At 37.7% G+C, this 21,534-nt stretch overlaps 1 protein-coding gene across 1 annotated transcript in view; it reads left to right on the top strand.

Annotated features, from left to right (window-relative positions):
* LOC109820742 (beta-catenin-like protein 1) overlaps nt 259–21,534 on the top strand; it is a 30,417-nt gene continuing 9,141 nt past the window's right edge. Inside the window, exons 1-2 of the mRNA XM_020386940.1 lie at nt 259–1,520; nt 2,533–2,617. Of these exons, the coding sequence (XP_020242529.1) occupies nt 444–1,520; nt 2,533–2,617 (1,162 nt within the window). The 5' untranslated portion in view covers nt 259–443. The remainder of the gene's footprint in view (nt 1,521–2,532; nt 2,618–21,534) is intronic.

The raw sequence follows: 21,534 nt of genomic DNA, 5'->3' as shown, positions 1-21,534 counted from the left end.
GTCGATGTTGGCAACCCCGACTAAATAGAAACACGATTAAAAGAAATCGACTCACTTTCTGGTCACGATGCTGACGAGATGAGAAAATTGGTCGATTTTCGTAATAAAGGTTGAAGTGGGTCGAAATTTGGGAATAAAATCTGGAATGGGAAATTTTGAAAATTTCTTCTTTTTTGAATACACTCTGGCCATCAAATAGGCAAACATGAACTTTCGGTACCCGGGTGGAATGGGTGAAACGTAGGGACACCAGAATGAAATTAAGCCCTTCTTTTAACAAATGAATGAAATTAAGCCCTTCTTTTAACAAATGATTTTTCTTTACGGATTTCCATCAATTTCTCAGTAGGAACCTCTCCGTCCCTTCTTCTGCTCAAAAAATCCCTAAGCCAAAAAAAGCTAGGGTTTTCGATTTTTAGGGTTAGGGTTTCTTCAACCCAACAATGGCTACTTCCAGCCTCAAACGAAAGCGCGACGATCTCCCGTCACCACCGCCGCCCTCTCAACCTCAATCCAACGGCGCTCCCGCCTTCGACCTCTCTCTCCTCGAGGCCGTCGAGCAATCCCAAACCTCCGGCGTCGAGGTCCTCGACCTCAAAACCCTAAAGAAGATCGTCCTTTCCTTCGAGCGCCGCCTTAGGGACAACCTTGAGGCCCGCATGAAGTACCCCGACAACCCCGAGAAGTTCGCCGACTCCGAGGTCGAGCTCCACGACGAGATCCAGAAGCTCAAGATCCTCGCCGGCGGCCCCGATCTCTACCCTGATCTCGTCGCCCTCAACACCGTCCCATCCATTGTAGGCCTCCTTGGGCACGACAACACGGACATCGCCATGGACGTCGTCTCGCTCCTTGTCGATCTCACGGACGAGGACGTTCTTGAAGATAACGATGAGCCAGCGAAGGTCTTGGTTGATGCGCTGGTGGAGAATAATGCACTTGAGTTGCTTGTGCAAAATATTGGGAGGTTATCAGAGTCGGATCCTGATGAGGCTGCGGCTATTTATAATACACTGTCCACTATTGAGAACATGATTGAAGTAAAGCCGGCGGTGGCTGAGTTGGTCTGTGAGAGGACTAAGTTGTTAAGGTGGCTTCTTGGTCGGATTAAAGTTCGGGAATTTGATGGGAATAAGCAATATGCTTCTGAGATTTTAGCTATTTTGTTGCAGACGAGTACTGCAAATCAAAAGAGATTGGGGCAGATGAATGGGGTTGATGGGGTTCTTCAAGCTGTCGCGATGTATAAGTCTAGGGATCCGAAGAGTGCGGACGAGGAGGAGATGTTGGAGAACTTGTTTGACTGTTTGTGCTGTTTGTTGATGCCTATGGAGAATAAGGAGAGGTTTATGAAGTCGGAAGGGGTTGAGCTGATGATTATTATTATGAAGCAGAAGAAGTCGGCTTATGGATCAGCCATTAGAGCATTGGATTTTGCGATGACCAAGTATCCACCAGCGTGTGAGAGGTTTGTTGATGTGTTGGGGTTGAAGACTGCATTTGCAGCTTTCATGGGTAAGGCAAGTTCTTCCCTTATTCTTATCTGAATTTCTCTTGCATTTTATATGATTATTAGCAATACAGCAGGTCATGGAAAGAAAAGAAGATCTAAGTAACCATCACGATAGCTTACTAATGTGCTAAACCCATTTATATCGACTTGCTTTGGGAAGATTAGTGAAAATCTACAGTTTTGGCTAATGGGAGCTTTTACGTGACAAGGTCAAAAAACTTAGTGGTTAGACTTATAATCCTAACAGCTTAATGTTTTGTTTTTTTAATTTCACTTTAGGGAGAATGGGAAATCTACATTGAGGTTAGTATATGCACCAAAGACTCTTTTCTCAATATGTACACACATACATATGCACCCATAAGACATTTTTTATTCAAACTTCGATTGTATACTCTATTATTTTATATTTATTCATATACTTTTCTTATTAGCAGTATTCATATCCTTACCCATGTTGCTAAGAAAATAATGTTCGATGTTCATATTTTGTCAAAAAATAGGTCAAATAAAGAGATGAATTTTTATTCTGATTGAATGATATCTTCTGGTGACATACCCACCAGAATACATTTGGCTTAACAAACAATACAATCTTGATGGGGGAAGATTGGTGAACAGAAAGGGGTCAGAACAACAATTGAAAAACATTTTCCTTGTATAAAGAGCGAGCAACATTCTTATCATGGAAGGCCTTCTGCATAGTAGTCGTCTCACGAAATCTAGAAACAGAGGTCTCATTGCTTTGGAAATTTTGACACATGAATGTCTCAGTTTCCAAAACTATTTGACTGGCAACTTAGCCTTCTTAATAATCCATTTGGATTTATTGGGAGTCGTCATTCATTCCACGGGTCCAGATTCTGTGTATTTGGAATTCATTTTTTTAATATTTAGTTGATCTATGCGCATGCGAACTGCTGGTTTCATTCATGTTTTGTTAATCCTTCCACTCATGCAATGTTGTGTTCATAAATTTTTTTGACTTTCACTACTGATGTGACTTATATGATGTTTAGATTCCTGTGAGCAAGAAAAATAAGAAAGAGAGCTACCAAGAAGAGTTAGAAGAGCGTTTAATCTCGTTGATTGCATCATTATTTGGTAAGAAGGCAACTTAACTTGTTTCTTAAAAGCGTTATGATATTATTCTTATAGCAATATACCATGACTATGCTTCTAACTGTTGAAGTGTTGAATGCACTTATGTCTTCAGTAGTTATTATATTATCATTTTGTAGGATATTCACAACAATGAAGTATCAATTGCATGCCACCTTTTAATATAACTGCATTTGATTTTTTTTACGGCCGAGACACTGATCTAATACAAGAGCTCATATGTTCACAACTATCTTAGTTTCTGTTCCCATTATATAGGTTGTAATATTGTGTGAATAGAAATTCAATTATCCATTTAAAGACCCAATTAGAAAAAATTATCTCGTCGTCAAGGTCATGCTGTAATTTGTGAGTTGTTCTTCAATCAAGATATCACATCAGCTTGTTAGGGAAGTTAAGTGTCAAAAAATCTTTAAGACCTAAGTATTGCACACACATTATTACTTCTGAAGGTAATTTATTGCATCAAATAACTTCATGGCTTGTTAATGGTTTGCAAGGTATAAGTGGGAAAACTGAGATTTTGGTTACGTTGAAGTACAACCCAAATCAACAATTCAGATTGCTTCTTTGGTTGGACATGTAATTATCTGAACCTGAATTCGTTGCAATCTGCTGTTAGGGTTGGGGTAATCAATCTGCAGTGACAAAATCATGTCAGAGGCACTATTTTTTTAATTTAGTAAATGGCTTTATTGCTATCCTCATAACATTTCTTCCTCTTATCCTTTTTGCCCTTTTCTGAAGGCAGTTATAGTGCTTTTCATATCAGCTCAGTATAGTTTATACATCTTCAGATACATTCTGTTTAATTTACCTCTTGCTTTTATGGTTGGTTAAGCTTGATTGTCTTGTACATTGAAACTTGGAAGCGATCATGTCAAATTATCTTCATGGACTTCATCTTGGGATTGCCAGAGCCACTAGGCACTACCTATTCCTAATGCTTATCTGTAAGCAAAGAGGGAGGAAATAACCAATTCAAGGTTCCACTCTTAAATATTCTCATGTTCTCTTGAGTAGGTTTGAAAACTGACTCAGTCACTTTATAAAGGGAGAAGGCGAGCTAAATGTTGCATGAATTGCTGGTTTTAGGTGATAATCAAGCAGCTGTGACATGATCACAAATTTATAAAAGCAATATTTATTTTCTCCTATCTGTTGAAGTTCCTCATTTGGTGCTCCCAAATATACTTTAACCTTGTTGTGGTGTTTTACCAGTCTCTCTTATGGTCAACTTCTGCCAATTGCTGCTGAAGGCATCTTCCCATTCGACCCTTTGAATAGATTAGGCAGTGTTTGGTTCTTGATGGGATTGGGTTGCGACTTGACTTATGACTCGGATTAGGTAGGATTAGGATTTGTAATCCCAATCCTATGTTTGGTTCCATGCTCGAAGTACTTGGGACTATGATGCTCAAAATCCCAATCCTATGTTTGGTTCCATGCTCGAAGTACTTGGGACTATGATGCTCAAAATCCCAATCCTATGTTTGGTTCCATGCTCGAAGTACTTGGGACTATGATGCTCAAAATCCCAATCCTATGTTTGGTTCCTAGAATTGGGATTATAAATCCTAGTCCTCTATATAGTTTGTTCATCTTAAAACTTTATTTTTGGTTTAGAAAATGAATTATATATAAATCCATTAATAAAAAATATAGATAAAATTATCTTGATAGACTCCAACATGAAATGAATTGCGACCACTCAAATCATTCTTCATTTAGTAGAAATTTCAAAAGAATTACCATGTTAAATTTTTAACAAATTGTAAGTTTGTATTCTCGAATATAATAAATGTTCTCTACAGTAGGAAAAAAACAAATACATAAATAAAAACCAGCTCTTTCACTTATCAGAACATTATATGTGCAAATACAAAATTTTTTACTCGTATTTCACACACATTGCAGTAGTTTTATTCCAGAGGAAAGATCTACAAATAGGCCTCCATTATTCATTGGTGCCAAAGCTTATTGGGAGGCAACTATGAGAATCTACATCCACGCACATCACTGGAAGATTTGGGGCATGATAGCTGTTGGTTACTCTTTTCCAACAAAAGAAGTTGATGGTGAAATATTTGAAAAATGAATTTTCACATAAAAATATGTCAAGATAAATAATATCTACTAGCCAATCACAAAATATGATCTTAACTCATAATGCTAACACATCTAACCTAGTAGCAAAGTTAATAATTTTTCAAATAAAAAATCAAATCAAGACTAATATTTTAGCAAAATCAAGTGATAAAGAGGATCATTTAGGATCCTCAATTAGAGTTTATTATGCTTTTTCGGAATATGGGTTATCGAGTATAATGATTCGATTTATATGTTAAGGAGCAAAAGTATAGAAGGTTATGTCTTGCATGTGCCCTGCGCACACAAGACGCTTACAAGGCGCAAAAAGGCGTTGCTGCATTAGATGTAGAGTTCTTAGCCACCGCCTCGCATCGCAGGGCGTATGAGGCGCAGTGAGACATATGCCTTTGATAACGCTGATTTATAAAAAACGTTAGCTACATTAGATGCAGAGCTCTTAGCCACCACCCTGCATTGCAGGGCGCATGAGGCGCAGTGATGTGGCATATGCCTTTTAACGCTTATATATATATATATATATATATTATATATATATATATATATATATATATATATATATATATATATATATATGAGATTAATGTGTATCTTGTCATAGGAGGGGATTTCTCCTTGACGCCTCTAAAATCACATGATTGAGCGACATTATGGATGATCCGCCTCCGTGAACTTGATCTATATATATACATGGTGTGTTGGGGTTTAGAATATGTAGATCAAGTTCAACGGAGCGGATCATCCACAATGTCGCTCAATCATGTGATTTTAGAGGCGTCAAGAGGAAATCCCTACTATGACAAGGATACTCATTAATCTCTCTCTCTCTCTCTCTAATATATATTAATATTAATATATATATATATATATATAGAGAGAGAGAGAGAGAGAGAGAAGGGGGAAAGATGAGATAGGTTAATGGGTATTATATGTCATGCGAGGGAATTCTCTAATATACAATGATGTGGCTCCATCTCAACCAAGTGTTATGTGCTTTTTCTCTCCTCTCCTCATTTGTGCACTTGGTGCAGATTGAGCCACATCATTGCTATATGAGAGATTCCCCTCATATGACAAAGATATATATTTTACTCATATATATATAGTAATAATAACTTTTCAAATAATATTTAATCTACAAGCAAATTTTCAACTCCAACACAATCACCTTTTGAGCATGACATATCACAAATATGTATCACTTTGCCTATCCATAATTCAAGACACTATCGTAACACATACAGAATAATAGAATGCAATCTCTTTCCTTAATAAACCGCACCTCAATAAAACATAATAAAAAGGTTAAGCATGTACTAGACATAAAACAACCAACAACATAATGATGTAACAACTTGTTTCAAGAATCATTCATTCAATCAGAACATCCACATTTTGATAGCTACAGTTAATTGAGTTTGAAATAGTGCCTGTAAAATCAAACATAGAAACAAAACAAAATATCCAACATAAAAATCAAAATATTTTCAAAAAGAGTTCTAAACTCTAGTATGAATAAGGGAATAACACAATCACCTTTGTGGATCCTTCCAATATCTGTGACAGAGATTCCTCTCATATCTGTTGTTGGCAAACTCAAAAGAAGTTCAACACACTTTTCCTCTACGACAAGCTTCCAACAAACTTAACTTTTCCTTCATCAATCAATGAAGTCATCTTCGTGACTTCATTAACAACATTTGTACTCTTCTTCAATAACTCAGAATCTCTTAAAGAAAATAGTGTGGCCGACTTCTCAATGCTATGGCCAATAACAGTGGCGGCATTTTCCAACTCATCGTATCCATCATCCTTCTTAGTCTTCCTCTTCTTGCTTGAGCCATAAGCGGTAGAGAATGAGGCAGAAGCACAATCTTCTGTAGTGTTGTAAAAAGCGGGAAATAGCGGCGCTATCGCGGCGCTTTTCGTGCTCGCGGGGCTTCACCGCGCCGATATAGGGGATAGCGGGGTATTTTGGCCGAAAAAACCTTTTGCTCGAAACGCGGTCAAAAGCGCTAAATCGGGGTTTTTAGCGCTAAAAATCGCTAAACCTATTTGTTTAAACTTAAAACCCTCCCCGAACCCGACCCGAACCTATATTTTAAAACCCATCTTCCTCTCTCTGACTCCCGAATGCCCTAGCCGCCTCCGGTGCCTCTTCCTCTTGTGCCTCTCTTTCACGACCTCTGGCGACGACTATCAGCGCCGCCGCCGGCAACATCTCTCGCCGGCGACACTAGAAGGTCCATCTCCCTCCGGTCATCTCCGGTCAAGCCCATCTCTCTCTCCCAAGTCTCACGGTCTCACCTTACTCCCTCTCTCACTTCCTCCGGCGACACCAGAAGGTCCAGGCCTTCCCTTCGGCGATCAGCATCAGCTCCCTCCGGTGACCAGCATCAGCTCCCTTCGGTGACCAGCAGCAGCAACATCTCCTCTCTGTTGGGCTTCGTCTGCAACAGAGAGAAAAATGTAATAATTTGATTTTTGAAATTCCTATGATAATGATTTTAGTAAGGATAATGACCTAACTAAAAAATCTCAAGCGGTGCAACCATTCCCTGTGTAATCCTATCAATATACAGTTCATCTTCTCTTGTTAGCTTGAATTGACCATGTCCTTATGTTGTTTAACTGCCAAGTAAACTGTTTAATGTTGATTTACTAATTTACTAACTTATAGTAGACTAGTAATTTACTAATTTGTTATTTGTTATTTATAAAGTTCTAGTTTTATATTGTTATTTGATCTTGTTCATTGAATAGGCATAATTTCAACCATTATATGGAATTGTCCTCTTGTTATTTGTTATTTGTAAAGTTTTAGTACTTATATTGTTATTACACATCTATTTCATGTTTAGGCGCATTTATAGAAATTTTAGATTTTTTATATGATTTTCTTATTATTTAGAATATTTAAATATATTTATATTTGACCACTATTTGACTGTGCACTATTTGCTGCTATTTTACCGTAATAGCCCCTAATAGCCTTAGCGGTAGCTCGTCGTGATGCGCCGCTATCCGCTATCAGCAACCTTGCTTCTGTATCTTCTATGTCCAGCTCTTCTATCATATCTTCTTGTGCTTTAACATGCTTTCCGATTGCCCTGTCTTTCTCATTGACTAATTTTTCATAATGTGTGAAAGGCTTATTCCTCCATCTTTCGGCCCCATTGTGAGACTACAATTTTGAAAAAAATCATGGTTATCATACGATTCACGTAAGAAAAATTCTAAAAGAAAACTAACAAAATAGTAACAACATATAGACATGAAATCATGAGCATCACATGAAGAACTAAAGAGCATGGTTATTATATGATCCAAATGGCTATCAAATTTGATCATATTGATGTGAAACTTACCCATAGTGAAATAGCGTAAAGAGTACAAACTATAGCAAAGAACATAACGTTAGCATGAAAAGTAGAAAGTATAACAAATTACACAACAAAAGACTAAATTAATTATAAACAAGAAGCACAAGAGTACATGTAGAATAAGATCACAAGATATAAGCTTCAAAACTAAGATGCCTATAAATATGAGCAAGTTCAGAGAATAAACATAAACAAGAGGAAAAAAAGTTCATGTAGAATAAGATCACAAGCGTTATGTTATTGGTTCATGGTAATTTGTATAATCAGTTACTTTCCCTTAAAAAAGCTTAATGGCTTTCCACATATTCTGTATAGAGAGCTTTTCTAATAGATCTCTGGAAAGCAGCCATGGTGTGGACTTTCTACTTGTTACGCAATGTGGTTTTGCATCAAAGATGAGACCATTGGAAACTTTTTATAAGTATGTAACATTTTGGAGACTACCAAATTATCATTTTATTGTGTTCAAGGAATACACAATATGCTTGGATTCTTGGTTTTTGCAACTTTTTGAACTATTCAAAAACTCAATCTCAGTTATCACTAGGTTATGATCACTGCATCATGTGTTTGGTCTGGCGAATATTAGTAGCAAATCAATTTTGAGTTTATATGGATAATGGAAAGGAAAAAGGTGACCTTCGGTGGTTTCTACTTGAAATCTGGACCTTGTATATGACTTGGTGTTTGATTTGTGGAATTCGCCTAACCCCCATAGAGAAACATAATGGCTATTCCATTGAAAAAGTCTCTCATGCTCATATCTTTTCGAGAATGATAAAAAGTAATGGTAATCATTATCCAAAATCTTGAACCATGATAATGAGAATGAGTTTTAGGAGTAAAATGAAAGAAAATATCTTCACAAATGTAACATGATTGCTAATTCATTTTCCTTCTCCATCCACGTATATGTGCAAATTGTTAATAATGTCCACCCTCGATGAATCACCAGGCCCCCATTCTTGGCATCATCGGAAAAATATCAATAAATTAATTACATTATTCATCTAGACTATTTAGAGAAGACTGAGGTAGCTAAAATAGAAAATATCAAAACAAAGTATTTGAGACTCATGTAAAATAAAGTGCTAAGTGTGAGTCCTAATGTAGAAATATGTATATTTGAAGAGTTCAGTAACATTCTCTGTGAACTCACTAAGACATTCACTCATACTTGGCGAAAGCATTGCATGTGCATTATTTCCATGTTTAAACTTTGATCAGCGTCGTTTACCGTGTATTAAATAAATCAGAAGGTAATAGAGAATTGGATCTCGTCAGCCAACTGAAAGAGCAAGAATTCGCTCTCAGCATTTGTTGGAGTTAACAGAAGTGGTATTTGGGAAATATTGTAATAGGTATTATAGGACTCCTCTCCTTGTGGGACTGACAACATTATGGTTTATCGAACATGCGAGAGGAGGAGAGTTATAGCAAAGTTAGCGTTTATTAAGCAACAATGAGCAAGAGAGTAAGGGTGAGATATTCCTAATATGGCTGATATATTAGCCGATATGTTGACCGATATATCCTTTTCTATGGCTTGTCGCAAAATGATATACCGCGTTTGGCACTTTTTGAGTGAGATATAATGATTTTCCCATCATATCAAATGACATTTTGGCCTAAAAAATCAACAAAATGTTGCAACATATGATTTGTACTTTTGTTTGTTTTACAAGGTTGATTAGTGATCCTAAACATATATTATTCACATTTTGTATGCTTAGACTTCATTATGTAGGTTGATATTACATCTTAGTGCATTATACTATATATGCAAACATCCATTATGACATTATGATATTTACCACATATCCCTGATATTTCCCTGATATCCGCAATCTGATATGAATTTTGGCCATCCGATATTTCCCCAATATTTGATATTTAAAACCTTGGTTTTTGATATTAGTCTGCTAGGCCCCTTGATTTATAAGTTATTTCCAAATTAGTTCCTCCAATCAAGAGCAGAAATCGAAGGATTAATTTGAAACAAACTATGAGAATTGGGGGATGTGATAGTGCATAACAAAAGATTTTACTTGGTAATCCTGCTAATTGTACTTCTTGATTAGAGGGACTAATTTGAAATACTTAAGTATTGTTGGACCTAATTGCAATTTTAATGCTTTGAGGGACTTTACCGAAATATCTTAAGAATTGAGATGGAAAAATCAATGTTGTCTATCAAATCCAAGGTTAGGTATTGGGTAGTTAACTTGAGATGGAAAAAGCAGTGTTGTCTAAGTTTAAACATGGAAGGAATATTCATGAAACAATGTTTTCGCTGGATGTAAGTGAATGTCTTGATGAGTTCACAAAGAATGTTATCGAACTCTTCAAAAATGTAGATTTCTACATTAGGGGTTACTATGATTACTTTATATTATATTATGTCTTGATATCTTCTACTTGCTGATTTCTATCAGTAAGCTGTCTCCGTCCTATGTGAATAAGCTAGATGAGTTCTGTCATTACTTTACTGATGCTTTTTTTGATGATGTTGAGAATGTGGGGCTTGATTCCTTGAGGGCAACCATTATCAATAATCTGTAGCTTTATGTGAAGAAGGGAATTGAGTTTCGTTTGAATCCATTTTCAGCCTTATAAGCACCTCTATTTGTGAGGTTAATCAAAACATCTAGCAGTTTAGCATCCTCTTGTGTTGTCCATGATCTTTTTGTTTTCTTTTCAATGGATTGCATTGATTCCATTCTAAGACAAACAATTGAATTTCATTAAAAATTTGTGAGAAATATCATATTAATGAAACACAATTTTTTTGATGCGTACAATAAGAATTTAAGAGAAATTAAATAAGCATTTGTTTAATATCTTGACCTCTCACAATTAAGACATGAATTAGCTAGAAGCATAGATTAAGTAGAAAAACATGTAGAGCTGTATTGAGAAGACAAGAAATGATATCTTGAATTTTCTGATCAGTTACTTTGGTTGGAAACTGATCTGTTTGTTGATGTCTTTAACCTCAAAAAACTTTTCTAATGCTCCTAAATGGACAATGTAAAATGGGATTTATAGACTTTTCACTTCGATCATGCGACGAATATGTGAGATTCAATAAATTTTCAGATACATTGGGAAAAGAAGATCAACAACTTTGATACATAAATTTTTTTTACTGATTAAATAATGAAAGTGGTTTTCAGATATTGGTCATTGCTACGTATTCAAACAAGAGTTCTGTCATGAGAAATGCTGAAATAAGATAGAAATGTTACTGTCCACTACTTTATATGAGAGATTATCAAGTTCAGGTTTCACAATGCCTATCACCTAAAGCATAATTTTTGCAGTATTACAAGATTCAATAGAAGGAAGGTTTGCGTGGTGTCTTATTAATGAAAATAACTACCTCCTCATTAATGACAATAACTAACTACTAACATGAACTAATAATCAATTAATTATTGTTCATAGCAACCATATGGCGGCAGTAATAAATATGACCAAATGAACATAGAAAGCCAATAGTGACCGTAATAAATATAACCAGATGAACTTTGCAAGCCAATAGTCAAAATGAGCACAATCATAGTCAAATTTACCAAGCCATGAAGATGATACACCTTACAGTTCTATTTATAAAATTGACTAAAAACCAACAAGAGCAATGGATATGGATAAAGGTATTCTATTGAACAATGTGGTGTTACTGGGATTCTTGGTTGTGGAGGTCATGGTACAGTAGATAAGGGCATTCTATTGAACACTATGCTGTTGATGTTGAAGTCTGAAACATTAGAGGCGAGTGAGCAATTTGTAAACGAGATTCTCATAATTCCAGACATCAACTATATAAGAGTGTGGTGAAGCTATCTGGTTGTTCTCTTGAATCTAAAGTCCTACATGTATATGACCGTTCATTCTCAATATTCAATAAGAGGTTTATTTAGCATATAATGTGACCATAATTATGCAGCAAAAGTGGCCAACTTTGGAATTCCAAGATTAATTCCTCTTCATAAAACTTGATTATGTACATCTTGGATATTCCCATAAAGAAAAATTTAGTGGTACGAGTGATGTTTTTATCTTTGGATTCATTCTTGTGGAGCTGCTGACAGGAAAGAGAGAAATTTCAGATACCCAATTTCATGATGAGAAAAAGCCATGTGTGCATCAAGTCTCAATTGGTCATTCAAAGAGAGTATGAGTTTGATGTTCTAGATGTTAAGAGTTGCAAAATATGGAAGGAAAGAGGAGCTTGATGCAGTTACTGGACTGGCTTAAATATGATCAAGACTCAAAGGTAAAGAATGACCAATAATAAAAAAGGTATGAGCAAGAGCTTAATGCAATCAGAATGCAATAGTGAAACATTACCATTAGTGATCAGAGGAAGAAGATGTTGTGGAAAAGAGCAAAATCAACTGGCAATAAAAAAAATATAAATTCTGTAAAAGAACAATATGGATATAAGTGATTTTAACATGAAATCATATGCAAGTAATTTGTAAATTAATATGACAAGAAATTATATCTCCTACAAATTGGATAGACTAAATTCAGAATTTGACATGATCCAATTACAATTGCACCCAAAATTATGTGATTAAATCCTCAAAAACAAGGCAACATATACGAACAGGATTACAAGATATAATTAGTAAGGAAGTTGGATATACATTGGATATACAATCAATACATAGATTCCAACACAAGCCTAGAAATCTTAGCATAAAATGATCGGCAAGCAAAACCCTAGGAATCAAAGGGGGTTAGATTAGAACTCACCTTTAGGGATTGAATGAGAAGGGGAGGGAGTGCCGGAGATTGGAGGCCGAGCTCAGAGGAGGATGTCAAGATCGTGGGAGCTCAAAGGGTGCAATTGTGATTTTTTTGATTTGTTTGAGCATAGAAAACCTAATCCCAATATCGCTAATATTGCCTTTTTTTTAGGGGTGGGGGGGTCAAGGGATTTCATAAATCCAAGTTTGGGTCTTAAAACCAAGTCCTAGTCCTACCAAAGTTCCCGTCTCATGTAATACTATGCATGGGTTTAAGTCCAAGTCCGAGGACTTCAAGTCCTTGTTCCACTCATTAGTTAAAGCAAACCCTAACTTATAATTCCGGGTTAAAGAACACCATGGAGGTTGCAATTTAGACATGTAAAATGCTTTTTGCAACACTTTTTTATATAATGTATTCCTTCATCTAATATAACAACCACCAAGCCTTTATCCCAAATATTTTGGGTCGGCTATATGAATCCTATTTTTCCATTCTATTCTGTTATGGATCATCTCCTCCGTTAAGTTAGTCTTAATCATATCATTCTTAAATGCTTTTAACCTCTTAAATGCTTTTAACCAAATCATTCTAGTTCTACATCTAGATTTTCTAACCCCATTATCTCTAATATTATCGTTTTACCTAATCGATGCACTACGGAGTCTTCATTGTACATGATCAAACCATCTTAATCTATTCTCTTATTTTATCCTCGATAGGTGCAACTTGTAATTTACTACGGATGCACTCATTTATTATCCTATCTTTTAATCTATACTAACAAGACCATCAGAACATTCTCATTTATGTTGCACATTTTTAAACATGTTTTTTAATTGCCCAACACTCTGGCCCATAAAGTATAGCTGGTCTTATAACCGTCTTATAAAATTTTCCTTTTAGTTTCATTGATATTTTACGTTCACATAAGATTTTTAAAACACTCCCCTATTTCAACTATTCCGATTTGATTCGATGCACAACATCATCCTCTATATCACAATCATGCCTAATGATTGATCCTAAATAGCGAAAATGATTAGTTTTAGGTATTTTTTTGGCCATCAATATGTACCATAGGCTCTCTTCTTTTTCTAGTTTTACTAAAAATACACTATATATTATGTTTTTGTTCTACTAATTCTAAAACTTTTATATTCAAGAGCTTGTCTTCATCTTTTTACTTTAGAAATAATGTCTCTTCTAGTTTTATCAGCTAATACTATATCATCGGTAAATAATATACACCATGAGACTTCATCCTAAATGTGCTTAGTACGTTGGTCCATAACTAATGCAAAAAGATAATGACTTAAAGCCGATCCTTGGTGTAAACCTATGGTAATAGAAAATAGTTTACTCTTTTTCATTAGTTCTTATTCTAGTTGTTACTCTATCATACATATCTTTAATCACACAAATATATATACTAGATACATGGTTCTTTTCTAACAACCACAACATTATCTCTTTAGGCACTCTATCATAAGCTTTTTCTAGATCGATAAAAATCATATGCGGGTCCTTTCTCTTCTCTCTATGTCTCTCCATCAATCGTCTCAAAATATATATAGGTTTCATAGTTGACCTCTCAAGCATAAGACCAAATTGATTTTCAGATATACTTGTCTCTTTTCTTAGTCTTTGCTCAATTACTCTATTCTAAAGTTTCATAGTATGACTCATGAGTTTTATACCTAGATAATTTGAATAATTTTGTATATCCCTTTTATTCTTATATATCAGTATCAAAGTACTAATCCTCCACTCATCCGATATTTCTTTCGTCTCGATAATCTTATTAAATAGTTTAGTTAACCATCCTAAGCCTATATCTTCAAACTATTTCTAAACTTTAATAGGGATATCATCCGGTCCTACGGTTTTTCTACTTTTTATTTTCTTTAGAGCATCTTGTAGGCATCAAAAATAGTCTGTAGGTCCCAAATACAGCTCAAGACCGAGAGAAGACGAAGAATGTCATCATCTGAGTCAAAGAAGAGTAACAAAAGCAAAAGGAAGCAAAGAAGAACTCAAAATGGCAACTCAAAGGGACACGGAGCTGTCTCACAGTTGGTGAGACAATCTCTACCGTCTCGCGTTTTTGAGACAGTGTNGATACGCAAGACAGTGTAGGCTGTCTCACCAACTGCGAGACATCATCTTGTGTTTTCTGACGGTTTTGTGATTTTTTACGGGGTCCACGGGGCTCCATAACTGTTGGAAAACGTTCATGGATGGTAATAGCCGTGAAATACATCCACTACCCACGAAAATTACGACATTTAACGCAATTTAAGTAGTGGAACAGCGGTAACAAACTGACGCGAACCATCTCCTTTGGTCGAGACAGTAAACACTGTCTCGCCCAAAGGAAATGATGACCATCGGTGGTTTTAATTCCTTTTCGACGATTATGATTTCCAAAGGCTATAAATACCTTTTTGACACACTTGTGTACGAGAAGAGGTAGACAAGGCATTGAGCAGAAAGGAGAGGTGAGCTTTTGGTGAACTTTGAGCACAAAAGAGAGTTCTTCATCACTTTCAAGCAATTTCAAGAGCCCTTCGGGTTTTTTTCAATTTCAAACTTAAGATTTGATTTTGAGAAGAGTATTTATCTTACTTTGCTAAGATATTTATTTCTGTTCTTATTTTCACGTTAAAACATCAACGTCAAACCTTCTTCACGTCCAACTTGGATCGTTGAATCGGTGGTCCACGGATTACGCATCCCCGACACATGCAAAGATCCCATGCAAGCAGAGGCTACTACGTAGGAGTTTTTGTTTGTTTCTAGGGAGCACCATTTTTGTTTTTATTATAAAGAGAAGTTTTACGTATGTAAGACTCTTTTGTTTCCATTAAAACATTTGTAATGAAATCTGTAATGAAAATCGTTCCCGACGTGAACATGCTGACAATCACAGTGGGAGTCAACGATTTTGGCGTCGAGACCGGAGTGTCGCAACTGATCAAGATCCCGGTTGATTCTACGGTTGAATACGAATTCGACCAAGCAAAGTTCAAGTACCTCTTATCCTCTTCATCAAAGTCCTCTCCCCGTAAGTTCTGGAGGATTTCGTCTTTGAAGAAGGTTTTCTGGTCTTCTACTTCGATGAAGCCTACAGGTGACTACTCTCGCCTAATCGTTGCTGAGGCTTCCCCCTGAACGCTACTCTGACAATCAGCAAAGCCGGAGCCTTTGCTCACAATGACTCCTCCCCAGTTAAGGAGTTGTCCGAAAAAAATCACCAACTCTGACGAAGAGGGCTCGTCAGAGGTAACGTCAACGCCTCGCTCGCCAGCTTGTAAAGGCTTTGGAACAAATGGATGGAGTTCACTATTACGCGGACTTGGATTCTAGAAAGCGTCGGGTAATTCAGCCGCCTCAACGGCAAGTTACTGTCACTTCCTCTAAGCCATCAACCGAAGAATGAGTTCTCGTCAGAAGGACTCGTTCGACGAGGAAGGAGCGCATCCAGAAGCGTTGCGCACGTGCCGTACACGCTCGTGCTCTTGTGCGAAAGGCATAAGAAATAAGAATTGAAGAGGAAAGCGGTGGCCGAAGAACCACCAAAGTCCCTCAAGATTTGGGCTCCAAAGTCCAAATCTGCGCGAAATCAAAGTTCGGAGACGGTAGAAAATGTCCCTTGTGGCTGATACAGTCATCACTGTCTCGCTTAAAGGGGGTTTGGCCGAGACACTATGAGATGTCTCGCCAAAAGACAAGTCTCCGCGACCACTTCTTTGCCTACGTCGACGTCCGTTCCTGGTCCATCTTCTGCTATCAACTCTACCACGCCACCAGTGAATGTCAACAGGGTTCTACATCCCCAAAAGAAGATGTGTTCATCAAAAGACAACATTATACTTAGGGAATTACACCAACAAACAATAGGGTGCTCTGGTCATCATACCGACGAGTTGTACTATCAGAATGAGAGTGAACAAATTTCGAAAGAGGACTATTCGAGAATCAATCTCTCATTGTTCGTGTGAGAGGCTCATTAAAGCGGTACTCTCAGAATGTAGCTTCTCTAAGCAAGAAACCACTTCGTGAAGAATCTCAGTGTTCCAGAGGCTTCCCACTGAAATGTCAAAACCAAAACCAAGACGCTTCTGAAGGAGAAAACTGTCGTCCAAAATAATGAATTCCTAGAAGTCACCATCAACATGACAAACAAAGGAAAGTTAAAACGACATTCAGCTGACTCTGATCCTGATTTTAGCCCAGGAGGAAGAGTCGATCTAAAAATATCCCAATGAATGTCTCGACTTCAATTGAGAGCAACTAGACACATGAACTATCAGAGAATGCATGAAGGGATGTCCCTAGAGGATGAATTTTTTTTCAGACACTTGCTTCGCAATTGCTTCTGATGATACAATGTCGAGCATGTGGCAAGTTAGAGAAGTGTTCACAATCACTCCTGATGTTATGGTCCAAATGCTTCAAGAAGATCTAGCTAAGCAACGTGAAGAGATTAGAGCCGAAATAAAGATGGAGATAGAGTTGATCATGCAACAAATGAGAGAATTGCATGCTTAACAACCACAACCTGAGCTAAGTCAACGGGCTGAGTCTAGTCGTCGCAATACCACACCTGTTCGAGCTAATACGGAAAACGACTCAGATGTAGACGAAATTATCAATGCTGACACTCCTAATGATAATAATAGTGGGGGTGGTCTAATCGATCCTCCTCAACGTCCCCTAAGAAAAGTAGAGGGTGAAGACAAAAAGATGATGAAAGAGCTCGAGAGCAAGGTCAACGCATTGATGTCCACTCAGGAGGTCAAGAAGATCGGCATCCCGTGCCCTTACCCAAAGGAATGAGAGTCGGTCCCGTACCCGGCAAAGTTTAATCTAATTAATTTCACGTCGTTTGACGGGAGAGGCTCGCCAACTTAGCACCTGATCTATTTCAAATCTCATTTGGGTATGATTTCTGGGGAGTGGACCCTTGATGGTTCGGTCATTCGTGGGTACGTTTCACGGGGTTGTCTTTGATTGATACCGACGTCTCAAGCCAGAGAATATCAACAGTTGGGATGACATAGAAAATCTATTCCTCAGCAATTTCTTTGATGATGACACTTAAGTGTCAATCAGAACTCTGCTGGACAAAAAGCAGAAAGACAGAGAATCAGTCGACAACTTCGTCAAACGCTTCCGGAACAAAGTCGTGAGTTGCAGGGGTCCGGTGACGGAGGAATTCATACTGTAGACCTGTCACAATAATTTCCCTTGATGTCCTGGAAGCCATGAGAGTTGTGCTATCCAAAACCTGAAAAAAGTTGAAGATACGCGAAGAGCAGGCCGAACGCTTTCTTAAAAGAAATAAGATTGAAAGAGGCCAATCAACAACAAATACTTCAAAGCCCAATATTATTCCTCGAGAAAGGGGAAAGGCACCGGTGACTGCTGTTGATGCAAATCAAACATCACAACGACAACCGCAACAACAATCGCTACAACAGTCGTCGTTTCAACTACAACAGCAGCCTTAGAGATAGCAGAGGACCCCGAACCCGAGATTCCCAAGGGAATGCTCTTTCAAGGATGATGAAGTGCCAGCTATCTTCAAATACCTCCTAGATAATAACAAGATTAAGTTGCCGCCAATCACAGGTCAGGAGGAAGCTAAAAAGAATTCAGATTCGAAGTACTGTGCATATCACAGGAGGGTCCACCACCCCACTAAGGCTTGTTTTGTTCTTAAAGACAGAATTCAAGCCCTGATAGATGCCTGCATTATAACTGCAAAACAGCCGAAAGAGAAGGTAGGAGCGAACGCAGTATCTATCAGCTTCGGATCTGTACCTTTATTGTGGTTCCAACCGGAACCCATATCGAAGGTGGAGTTGAAAACTGTCAATGATGACCTATATGAACAACGTCAAAAGGGGCTTGTGCCGCATACAGCTTCCAATGACGAAGTTTTATGGGTCCATACTGATCTGCTCGATGATGAACAGTGGACACGATCCTCCTCCAAGAAGTCCAAAGGCGAGTGCAAGTCTTGTTGTCCTGCCTCAACAATGCCCGAGAGAGATGACGAGGGTATCCCTACCCTTTCACTCTTTGAAAATGAGCACGAAGTCCTGGTAGCTGATGGAGAGCCTGCCTTAGCCACCAGGAGTGGGAATGAGTATCGATATAAGTATCCAGAGGTTCCTGACCAAAATGCCAAGACATTGGCCGAGCTGGGGGTGGTCATAACACCTCCTAAGCCTTCTAAGAAGCCCTAACAACAGCCAATGGCTAAGCAGAACGAAGCTGAGGCGAAACAAATGGAGAAGGAACCTAAGAACAAAGAAGTTCAAAATCCGAAGTAGTCTCGTTTCAATCGACAAACCGAAAAGTTCAAATGCTCCTTATCGCTCGCTTTGACGTTATGGCTCAACTGACCAACATTCCGACGAGGATCACGCTTACGCCTCTCTAAAAAGACTAGGGAAGCTTTGCAGGAAGCTCTGGTTGATTCTGAGGTCTTTCTCACTCAGATCAAGCAAACTAACAATTCAACATTGCAACTTGATGGCCAAACAATTTCCTTGCATCACCTTCAGTCGAGATGATATGCAAGTGAGGAATTCAAAACATGACAGACCTTTGTACTTTACCGGGTACATTGGTTTGACTGCTGTCAACCGAATTCAATTTGATCTGGGTTCTGCAGTTAGCGTCATGCCACTCCGATGAGTATACGAGCATAAACTGCTTCACCGTGATCCTCTAACTAGTATATGAGGTTAAACTGCTCCTTAACACTCTGATGAGTATGCGAGTATAAACTGCTTCTCCATGAACCTCCGACTGGTATAATGAGGTTAAATTGCTCCCTAATACTTCGATGAGTATACAAGTATAAATTGTTTCTTCATGCTCTAACGTCTTAAGAGCTTAAACTGTGTAGACTCCAGCTACGTATGAGTATAAACTGTGTTTACACCAAAACAGAAGTCAATGCCCGACAACGCTCTAGCAGTAACGCCAAGATTTGAGTCAAGATGGTTATATTTCAAAATTATGCGCGGGAGTCCAACTGCAATTCAGCTACAAACTCCTGACAAAGATGATTTGTTCAGCGTCAACTCAACGATACGAGCTAATTCAACTTCTCAAAAGTCAATATATCAACTTCAGTTCTAGATTTTAACAATGGCCAGCGACGTTGCAGTATCAGAAGTATTTCAGACTCTTTGATAAAATACCGAAAAAGCTGAAAACTAAAGAAGTCAAGAAACTAAAGCAACTTACGAGTCCTTCTACACAATCCAATGTTAGGCAGAAGCAGTGCTTATCTTGTCCAAAGTATTTCAGACTCGATAAAATACTTTGAGGGCTAAAAACTTTAGAGGGGGTATCTGTAGGCATCAGAAATTACCTATAGGTCCTAAATACAGCTTAAGACTGAGAGAAAATGAAGAACGTCATTATTTAAGTCAAAGAAGAGTAGCCAAAGCAAAAGGAAGCAAAGAAGAACGCAAAACGACAATTCAAAGGGTCACGGAGCTGTCTCACAGTTGGTGAGACAGTCTCTACTGTTTCGCGTTTTCGAGATAGTGTATGTTTGCGAGACAACCTCTTGTGTTTTCTGACGGTTTTGTGACTTTTTGTGCGGTCCATGCGGCTCCATAACTACTGGGAAATGTTCATATGGACGGTTGTAGCCGTGAAATACGCCAACTACTTACGAAAATTGCAGCATTTAACGCAATTTATGTAGTGGAACAACGGTGACAAACTGGCGGGAACCATCTCCTTTGGCCGAGACAGTAAACACCGTCTCGCCCAAAGGAAATGATGACAATCAGTTGTTTTAATTCTTTTTCGACGGTTATGGCTTCCAAAGGCTATAAATACCCCTTTGACACACTTGTGCACGAGAAGAGGCAGACAAGGCATTGAGCAGAAAGGAGAGGGGAGCTTTTGGTGAACTTTGAGCACAAAAGAGAGTTCTTCACCACTTTCAAGTAATTTTAAGAGCCCTTCGGTGTTTCCTCAATTTCAAACTTAGATTTGATTTTGAGAAGAGTATTTATCTTAATTTGCTAATATATTTATTTCTGTTCTTGTTTTCACGTCGAAACATCAATGTTAAACTTTCTTCACGTCCAACTTGGATCGTTGAATCGGTGGTCCACGGATTACGCATCCCCGACACAGGCAAAGATCCCATGCAAGCAGAGGCTACTACGTAGGAGTTTCTGCTTGTGTTTCTAGGAAGCACAAATTTTGTTTTTATTGTAAAAAGAAGTTTTACGTGTGTAATGCTCACTCTTTTGTTTTCATTAAAACATTTGTAGTGGAATCTGCAATGAAAATCGTTCCCGATGTAAACACATCTTTAACCTCGCTAATTTTAATTTTTCGACAATATCTATAGTTCCTATCATTCACTATATGATCGAAATTTCTATTTTACTCACTTGTTTGGTTATCATTAAATAATTGATAAAAGTAACACCCCCACCTCTCTTTTATTTCCCCGTCGATGATCAGAACTATTTGATCCTCACTTTTAATACATCTAATGTTATCAAAATCTCTACTCTTCCTTTCTCTAATCTTAATAAACTTATATATATCTTTCTCTCCCTCTTTAGATTCTAACTTCTTAAAATTTTCATAAGCATC

The sequence above is a fragment of the Asparagus officinalis genome, chromosome 1 (assembly GCF_001876935.1).
Source record: "Asparagus officinalis chromosome 1, Aspof.V1, whole genome shotgun sequence".
In the NCBI taxonomy this organism is placed as follows: domain Eukaryota; kingdom Viridiplantae; phylum Streptophyta; class Magnoliopsida; order Asparagales; family Asparagaceae; genus Asparagus; species Asparagus officinalis.
Note: the sequence above shows the minus strand (reverse complement) of the source record. Positions and strands in the feature narration are given on the sequence as shown.